Source organism: Rana temporaria, chromosome 1, assembly GCF_905171775.1.
Source record: "Rana temporaria chromosome 1, aRanTem1.1, whole genome shotgun sequence".
Classification (NCBI taxonomy): domain Eukaryota; kingdom Metazoa; phylum Chordata; class Amphibia; order Anura; family Ranidae; genus Rana; species Rana temporaria.
The window spans coordinates 515,876,137-515,886,524 of record NC_053489.1 but is presented as its reverse complement, the minus strand read 5'-3'; the positions used below and the strand labels follow the sequence as shown (position 1 = coordinate 515,886,524).

General features: G+C 43.4%; 1 protein-coding gene across 1 annotated transcript; it reads right to left on the bottom strand.

The window, feature by feature from the left end:
* Positions 1–5,202: 5,202 nt before the first annotated feature.
* On the bottom strand, positions 5,203–7,434 carry LOC120924995. The gene is made up of 2 exons (XM_040335910.1): positions 5,957–7,434; positions 5,203–5,855 (listed from the first exon to the last, which is right to left on the bottom strand). Exon 1 carries the CDS (start codon positions 7,356–7,358, stop codon positions 5,970–5,972), a length of 1,389 nt encoding a protein of 462 aa, XP_040191844.1. The 5' UTR covers positions 7,359–7,434; the 3' UTR covers positions 5,203–5,855; positions 5,957–5,969.
* Positions 7,435–10,388: the final 2,954 nt, after the last annotated feature.

Here is a 10,388-nt window from a genome sequence, read left to right as displayed (position 1 = left end):
GTTCCCCTGCTGGTGGCAGAGACAGAGGGGCTTCCCCTGATGGGGGGGAGTTGTGAGAGGGCCCAGGCAGAACAGTGGACTCCTCTATAATCAGGCAAATCTGGCCAAGGTCCACCGTCTCCTCCACCACCTCCTCGAGAGGAGAGGTGTGGCCACTCCTCTCCACCGCTGGATCTAGGGGGTCTGGCTGAGGCTGTTCCAGGGAAGATGTCGTGGGACGGCCACTGGCAGCAGATCTGTGGATGGCACAAAGCAGTCACATGTTGAGGGACCCACACACTTGTCACATGTTCCCTTCCACCCCCTCACATGCTACACACCGGATAGGGGATATAAAACACTTACCTGTCCTCGAGGCATCATCACGAGAATCATAGCCCTCAACGCCCTCCAACTGCTCCCTCTGCAGACACCGGGCGACCACCTCCTCCTACTCCGGGGTCAAACTGACATTGCACGGTGGTCTGCCACCCGTGCCCCTCTGGTGCTTCCTAATGGCGGCCAGCTTCTCCCGCACACAGAGCTTCAGATCATTAATCTTTTTATTAATGTCCTTGGCGCTCCGGGTCGCATTGCCAAGGGCACTAACCTCAGTCGCGATGGTCTCCAGGATGACCTGTTTCTTTGTGCGGCTAGTATCCTGAGTCTGGGCACCATGGAGGAAGGAGTCATATTTCTCCATGGCAGCGATGACGACTGCCTTCTCCTGGGGAGAAAAATTCCTCTTCCTCTTGTTCACTGTAGCAGCCATCGCACAGCAAAATTACCTTGCTCAGGGGGGGAAAAAGCAGGATGTAATTTTGCGTCGGGCGGGCGCATGTCTGGGCGTATTTATGCGCTCGGCGTAAGCCGGTAGGCCGGCGTATACCAGGAAGTTGGGCCGGCGTAGTTGTGAGCATGCGCACAAGGAAGCGATCATACGTCGACATCACTGCGCATGCTCCGTTGATGATACGCCAGGCGTAAGCCACTGCTCCACACTCAGGCCATCATTTGCATAAGGTCACACCCACTTACACTTACGCCGGCTAACGCCTTCAAATTTATGTTACGCCGGCGCAACGTTGAGAGCAAGTGCTTTGTGAATCGTGTAGTTACCTCTCTAACTTATCCCGGCGTAGCGCATATATGTTGCGTTACGCCGGCACAAAGATGCGCCCATCTACCTGAATCTGGCTATATGAGTATTTGCTGCTGAGGGAAAGAGGTAAAGTAACCTTTTTACTTTGTTCTGTGTGAGAACAGGAAAGGTTTACGAAAACACATCTGTACATACAACTTCACAGAAACCCAACTCGTTTGTAGCTTGGGAAAATGTGAACTGATTCAGCCAGTTACTTCTTTAACAACCAATAACCAATAATGCCATTCCTAGCCTTTGAACTGAGGTGGTTTAGAAGTTAAAAAAATGAGCATGCCATATGTGTGCAAATTGGGTGTGCTGGGTTTGCTTGTGCACACTGTAAACACCTTGTGTAAACACCCTCACTGCCTGTGCCCCCCCCTTTACTGTGCCCCACCCACAGTGCTGCTGGCTTCCTTGCTCTCCTCTCCCACTGGCTGTTGCTGTGGGCACACAGGGGGATGTTCAGGATGGGAAGCAGGGGAAGGTGTTGGTAAATATTTCATTTACTGCCCCCTTCCTTTTTAGAATGCACGCAATGAGCAATTGGTACCGATCACTCAATGTGTTCATTCATAACTGAAGCATAGTAAACTTTGTTAACTATGCTTCAGTTTGGGAATGAACAGGAAGCTGCTCAACACAAAACACTGCCCTTCATTCACTCTCCAGTGCAGCTGAGGCAGTAGAGAAAGGGACTGATGAATCTATGTCCTCAGTCCCTTTATCTGTCTCAAAAGTGAGACATAATGGTTCTGTTTAGACCCCTAATGGTTTATCAAAGCCCCCCAACAGGGTATATTTAATATTTAAAAAAAATTGTAAACAAAATAAAAAAAATTATAAAAATAAAATACTACTTACACTGTCCACTGTCCTACTGATACTGTCCACTTCTCTACTGACACCGTCCTCTGCCCTACTGACACCATCCACTGGCTTTACTGACTGTCACTATTCTATGTCCTACTGACACCCACCGTTGCCCTACTGACACACCATCCAGGGTTCTACTGACACCATCCATGGTTCTATTGACACCGTCCATGGTTCTACTGACACTATACACTTTTTTACTGACACCAATCTCTGCCCTACTGACACCATCCACTGCTCTACTGACACCGTGCTCTGCCTTACTGACACAGTCTATTACCCTAATAAGACTACTACTGCTTCTACTGCTCTACTGACTTACAGCATCCACTGTTCTACTGACACCATCCATGTTTTAATACATTGCACAATGTTTGTTTACTGTACAATTTATTATACAAGTGTGTGTGTGTATATATATATATATATATATATATATATATATAATGTATATATCTATATACCCAAAACTGTGCAAAAGTTTTAGGCAGGTATAAAAAAAATGCTGTAAATAAAGAATGCTGTCAGAAACAGAAGCCTTAATAGTTAATCATTTTTTTTATCAATTAATAAAATGGAAAGTAAATTAACAGAAGAAAATCCAAATCGAAACAATATTTTGTGTGACCACCCTCTGCCTTCAAAACAGCATTAATTCACACAGTTTTTGAAGGAACTCTATAGTAAGGTTTTTCCAAACACCTTGCAAAACTAACCACAGATCTTCTGTGAATGTGGGCTGCAGCAAATACTTCTGTCTCTTCATGTATATCCCAGACAGACTCAATGATGTTGAGATCAGGGCTCTGTGGGAGCCAAACCATGACTTCCAGGACTCCTTGTTTTTCTTTACACTGAAGATAGGTCTTCGTACTCATTGTAGAGTTTGTGCTGCGAGGGGGCTTGGTGTTGGGGTTCTTGCTTTGACCCAAGCCCAGTCCATGAACAGGGTGGGGAGGAGTTCATGGACGAAGAATTGGTTGCTCCAGCATGACCAATTATGTCATATGCCTTTGCTGTGGGAGATCCAGGAGAATAATCCTGATAATTTTAGGAATTATCTCCGGATTACAGACCCCATTTTTCACTGTCTGTTGGCTTTGCTGTCTCCTTATATTACCAAGCAGGATACCTGCATGTGGCAAGCCATCACTCCCAAGCAAAGGCTAGTCGCCAAGTTGTGGTACTTTGTGACAGGGAGAAGTCTGCAGGACCTCAAGTTCTCGACAGGCATCTCCCCCCAGGCTCTGGGGATCATTATTTCAGAGACCTGTTTTGCCATCATACAAGTTCTGCAGAAGGACTATATTAAGGTAAGTTTTCTTCAATAACATCACATTCTATGGCCCGGATTCATAAAAAAAACACTTACGCCGACGTATGTCGAGATACGCCGCGTAAGTGTAAGTATGTGCCGTCGTATCTGTGCGCCGTGCCCACAAAACTAGATACGCCTGAAAATAGGCTTCATCCGACTGACGTAACTTTCTTACGGCGGTGTATCGTTGGCGCATATTTACGCTGGCCGCAAGTGGTAATCCTATTGATTTCCTATTCACCTATGCAAATGAGGGAGATACGCCGATTCACGAACGTACTTGCGCCCGGCGCATAATATATGCGGTTCGCGTAAGTCGTATGTCTGGCGTAAAGTTATTCCCCATATAGGAGGCGCAAGTCATGCAAAAGTATGGACCAGGGAACACAGCTGTCGTATTTTACGTCGTTTACGTAGTACGTGAATAAGGCTAGGCGTAGGCAGTGTTGTTCATCTTCCTTTAAAAAAGTAACTAGTTACAATTACAAGTTACTTGTCCGAAAAAGTAATTAAGTTAGTGACTCAGTTATCTTATTAGCAAAGTAACTAGTTACTCAGAAAAGTAACTGAGATTTATTTTTTTATATTCTACAATGCAATTACGTTCTATAACATCTTTATTATCAAAGATGTTTATATTAACTGATTGAAGAATAAAAACACTATATACAGTATTTTAGAACATTTCGTATTTATTTCGTATTTATTTGAACCCAATTCAATAGATTGCAGCCTGCCATAGATCATATGAATGATATGCACAGAAACATAAAAAAAAAAAAATATTTAAACTAAAATTCAAGTGCAAAATTAAGACACACAAATGTAAACGTGGGTAAAAAGAAACACAGGAAAATCTGGCCTTTAATTAGTGCAATTATCTGTATAATTATGTCTTCATAATTTATGAGGGAGATATGCCGATTCACGAACGTACTTGCGCCCGGCGCATAATATACGCGGTTCGTGTAAGTCGTATGTCTGGCGTAAAGTTATTCCCCATATAGGAGGCGCAAGTCATACAAAGGTATGGACCAGGGAACACAGCCATCGTATTTTACGTTGTTTACGTAGTACGTGAATAAGGCTAGATGTAGGCAGTGTTGTTCATCTTCCTTTAAAAAAGTAACTAGTTACAATTACAAGTTACTTGTCCGAAAAAGTAATTGAGTTAGTGACTCAGTTACTTTATTAGCAAAGTAACTAGTTACTTGGAAAAGTAACTGAGATTTGTTTTTATATTCTACAATGCAATTACGTTCTATAACATCTTTAATATCAAAGATGTTTATATTAACTGATTGAAGAATAAAAACACTATATACAGTATTTTAGAACATTTTGCATTTATTTCGTATTTATTTGAACCCAATTCAATAGATTGCAGCCTGCCATAGATCTTATGAATGATATGCACAGAAACATAAAAAAAAAATATTTAAACTAAAATTCAAGTGCGAAATTAAGACACACAAATGTAAACGTGGGTAAAAAGAAACAAAGGAAAATCTGGCCTTTAATTAGTGCAATTATCTGTATAATTGTGTTAAAAGAAACAAAGGAAAAACCTGGCCATTAGTGCAAATCTCTGTAACTGTATATTAAGCCTACTAGTGCACAATAAACAGAAGTTGTGTTACTGTACTGAATAGTTAAGAGTTGGAGAACACTATCCAACTCTTAACTATTCAGTACATTAACAAAACTTCTGTTTATTGTGTACTAGTAGGCTGAATATACAGTTACAGATTTGCACTAATGGCCAGATGTTCCTTTGTTTCTTTTTAAACAATTATACAGATACAGATAATTAATTGCATTAATTAAAGACCAGATTTTCCTTAGTTTCTTATACTAATAAGAAACAAAGGAAACTCTTGCCTTTAATTAGTGCAATTATCTGTATCTGTATAATACTGCAGTGCACAATAAACAGAACACTATCCAACACTCCATATAGATCAACATGTTGTTCGTTGTCTGTGAAAACAAACAATACATGAATCTATACTGAAATACTCCTCTCATCATCTAACAAGTAAACCAGTGGTTGTAACGTAGGAGGAGAAGCTTTTCAAATTTTTGGTCTGACAGTCTGTTCCTCTTTGGAGAGAAGACAAGCTTGCCCAGGCTGAACAGTCTCTCAACAGGTGCACTAGATGGAGTAGCAGCATTGTAACGTAGCAAAATTTTATTGATGAGAGAAAATCCACACAGAGAGTCAACATTTTGTGCTGATGATCTTATGTAGTCTGCCACCTGGTTTTCTGCTAAAGAGGTTGTTTCCTCCTCATCCTCCTCAAAGGAAAATAAATCGTTCTATTTGGCTGAATCTGTGTGATGTTGTTGTGTAGATGTGCTGTTACCTTGTTGTGGTTCTTCAAGGACAATTCTTCGGCACTCTGCCAGCAAACTTGCCTTAGCCTTATCCTTTAACTCCTGTGACCGCAGCCAGCGAAGCTTGAATTTTGGAAAAGTTACGGCAGCAAGTATAGCCTCTTCATTTCCCAGGACATCAGCAAATCTGGTTTTGATAGCCTGAAATAATAATCATAATTAGTAGCAGTTGTATTTAGTATTATGAGTACTACAGCAATGTTCACTTAATAAATAATAAAATATGACATTCAAGTTCTTACTGTGACTATGGCGTCAGGAAGGTCCCTTAGTATTTGCAGGCCACTTTGAAGGGCTTCTGTCTTCATTCAACATTAATGTCTCAATTGTTGGTAGGAGTGTACCATGAAAACAATTCTCTTCTCCCTGAAGTATATCCAAGGCAACTGTAAGGAGCTTCATCGCAATACAGTACTCCTTTAAAAACTGTTGTTCCCTTTCCGTTATTGCTGGCAGTCCTAGTTTGGAGGAAATGGTGTTAAGGTCTACCATGGATATTTCACAGATACGAGCCAGGGCATCATAGAAGGAATTCCATCGTGTTGTACAAGGTACAAGCAGCTTTTTTGACACCAACTCATCAACTGTTTCAGTAGCCAAAGCTGAACGACTAGTCTTGTTCCATAGGGCAGTACATTTGGCAGTAGCACTTCTATAAACAGCCTTTGTTGCAGATTTTGACAGCAGCCACTTGTCAACATCTGTGCATGAAATCAGGTTCAGTGTGTGTGATGCACATCTCTTGTGGGGGGGCAAAGTGATCACATCACCATCAATATCATCACCTGTTGCATGTAGAGCATCATTAATGTCTGTAAAGATCACCTCATCTTCGTCTTCTTCAGAATCACTTTCCTCAAGTGGCTGGTACCTCTTAAATGCTATAACAAAATTTGAGCCATTATCAGTCACTGTTGCTGTTATTTTGTGTGTTATCCCATATGTTGAGTGTACATTGTCAAGCTCAACTGCTATGGCATCATGACTATGATGCCCCTTAAACCATCTGTAGGCAAGAGCTGCTTTCTCTCTTTCCAGATTATTTTGATTCATCCAAAGTGCTGTCACACCCAGGTAACTTTTATTGTGGCAAGTCCAGATGTCTGCTGTAGTTGCAATGTACTGTAATTCCTCAAATGATTTTTTGAGCTCAATAATCATTTTTTCGTATTCACTGTCCAAGAATTTAGCAAAAGTGTTTCGGCATGGGGCAACCCCCCTTTCTCCCCCTCGTAGTAGTATTTTAGCAAGGATAGCTCTGAATGACTCAGACACCACAGTGGACAGGGGGAGCATGTTTTCAACAACATACCTTGCAATCAATGTATTCAGCTCGGGCTTGGTCACCTGATGCTGACCAGAAAAATCGAGCGTTGCTTGTTTTAGGAGAGTGGGTCCGGCTACTCCGCTAGCTGCATTCGGGGTTGGGTTATCAGCAGCAACAAGTGTCACGTTAGCATGTGTTGATGTGAGGTGCTTCAAAAGATTGGAGTTGCTTGAGGCAGATGTGGATAAAGTCTTTTTTCCTGAGCATAGCGTGCATGTTACATAAACATTCTTGCCTTTAATTTCAATCAAGGAGAAGTAGTCACGGTACTTCCAGTTTGAGAATGCTAACTTTGATCTTCCCCAGTTTGTCGCCATTGTCGCTGACGGCTGGTGGTGTGGCACTGCACTGGTGGGGGTACTGGCAGTGTGGTACGGTGGTACCTGACTGTGATCTGAGTCTGACTCATTGATTCCTCTCTTGTATTTTTTTTTTGGGGGGGGGGGGCACCTAAATAAAAGCAAAAAAAAAATGGGCGTGTCTTCTTTAAAATACATGGCAACTATGATATAGAATTTAAGGTTAATCATTCATATGCCTTTTTTTCTTTGGGTGACTTTTCTACTGCAGGGCATGTTTTTTTTAAATCTAAATAATGTTTGCTGCTAATTTTAATGCAAGCCTTTGGTAGAAGTTGCAGAATATAATACAAGACAAAACCGCAATATTCTAAGCACTGTGCAACAGCTCGGATCCTATCTTTTCCTATCGATGCAAGTATTCTGCAACTTCTACCAAAGGCTTGCATTAAAATTTGCAGCAAACATTAGTAAAAGAAAGGCATGAGCCTCATAGCACTGTACACTGTTTTTTTTATTTTTATTTTTTTTGTATGTGGTCCTCCTCCACTGGTCCACCTTAAAATACTTTCTAGATTTCCAGGTTTGGTTTGTATGGTATTATTGGTATGGTATCAGTCAGCCAGTAGCACAAAATTCATATTTCGCCACACGCCAGGCCTAAGGCCTTACTAAGCCAGGACGGTATGTACAGTAGCTGCCTGCCACAAGGCCCACAACCACCTGACCCACATTAAGTAAGTACCCAAGAAACTTATACTGTTTCAAATTTCACCCTAAAAAATCTTGCACCACAGGCTGATACACATGCATCCCACAACATTGCCATTGTCATCTCCAACCAGTGCAAGTGCACACTCCAAGATCTGGACTGATGCCCCTAGACTCTAAAACGATAAATTCTTAATCCCAATATGTCAATGGCTCCAAATCCTGGAGGTATGCACTAAAAGCTTGAGCTTATTGTATCTGAACAGAACACTACAGTCCATAAAGGAACCCTAAAGGAACCCTATAATTCATGAAAGATACAGGCTAATATTGGTGAATTATATCACCTCAAAAATATTACTTTGCCTAATTGTAAAACTTAAAAGACTCCAATTATCTGTCTATACATATATAACAGGCTTATAGACAGATAATTGGAGTCCGTTAAGCTTTACAATTACAAGCAATATCAGCAGCAGTCACAGTGTCAGCTCAGCCAGTAGCACAAAGTTCATTTTTTGCCACACCAGGTCTAAGGCCTTAGGCTAAGGCCTTAGGCCTGGTGTGGCGAAATATGAACTTTGTGCTACTGGCTGAGCTGACAGTGACTGCTGCTGCTGATATTGCTTGTAATTGTAAAGCTTAAAGAACTCCAATTATCTGTCTATAAGCATGTTATATATTTAAAGAAAGATAATTTGAGTCTTTTAAGCTTTGAAGCAAGCAACAATATCAGCACAGCCAGCCAGTCGGTCAGCTCAGCCAGCCCAGTAGCACAAAGTTCATTCACATCACCACCACCAGACCAGGCAGGCCTTAGACTAGGCCACTCTCCCCCCCCAGTTCCAATCGGCTCCTCACCTGGGACCTGGCTGCGCAGGGGGCAGGGGCCACAGTCGGTCGGTCGGTGCTGCTGTCTGCTGGCTTGCGCAGGGCAGGGGCAGGGCCACAGTCGGTGTTGCCTGGTGAGGTGACAGGAACCCTATAATTCATGAAAGATACAGGCTAATATTGGTGAATTATATCACCTCAAAAATATTACTTTGCCTAATTGTAAAGCTTAAAAGACTCCAATTATCTGTCTATAAATATATAACAGGCTTATAGACAGATAATTGGAGTCTGTTAAGCTTTACAATTACAAGCAATATCAGCAGCAGTCACAGTGTCAGCTCAGCCAGTAGCACAAAGTTCATATTTTGCCACACCAGGCCTAAGGCCTTAGGCTAAGGCCTTAGGCCTGGTGTGGCGAAATATGAACTTTGTGCTACTGGCTGAGCTGACAGTGACTGCTGCTGCTGATATTGCTTGTAATTGTAAAGCTTAAAGGACTCCAATTATCTGTCTATAAGCCTGTTATATATTTATAGAAAGATAATTGGAGTCTTTTAAGCTTTGAAGCAAGCAACAATATCAGCACAGCCAGCCAGTCGGTCAACTCAGCCAGCCCAGTAGCACAGAGTTCATTCACATCACCACCACCAGACCAGGCAGGCCTTAGACTAGGCCGCTCTCCCCCCCCAGTTCCAATCGGCTCCTCACCTGGGGACCTGGCTGCGCAGGGGGCAGGGGCCACAGTCGGTCTGTCGGTGCTGCTGTCTGCTGGCTTGCGCAGGGCAGGGCCACAGTCGGTGTTGCCTGGTGAGGTGAGTCAGTGTGACTTGGCTGCTGCTGGCTTGCTGGCCTCGGTCCAGACCGGTGGTGGTAGAGCGGAGCCTCCGCGGGGGATGGGGCAGATAACGGTGGCTCCGTCAGTGACACTGACAACGTCCGTCACTGTCAGTCAGTCACACACCCGAGTCCCGAGTCCCGACACACAAATCACGTCTGAGACTGCAGGCGGCCGCGGGTGGGAGACTCCAGGCGCGCGTGCATGCGCCACGCCAGCGCCACCCACGAGTCAGTCCGACACTGAGTCACATGCCCGCCGGTGACCAATCAAGTAGAACATGGCATCATGTGATGACAGACAGTGTGACCCACCCAATCACAATTCACAATGCAATCACAGGCTCCATCCCGCCGGCCCTGAGGAGAAGTGAGACATGACCCCGGCCTGGACTGCCCCCACCCGTGCCGCGCGCTCAATGTAACTTGGTAACACCGCCAATGTAATGGCAACAGCGTTGCCGATGGGGTAAAAGTAATCAGGTAGATTACTAGTTACCCCTTGGCGGCCAATCGTTATGTAACGGCGTTTATTTGAACGTCGTTACTTACAACACTGGGCATAGGTTACGTTCACGTCGTAGGCAGTGATTCGACGTATCTTAGGCAGTTGTTTCGACGTGATTCTGAGCATGCGCACTGAGATGCATCCACGGGATGGTGAATGCG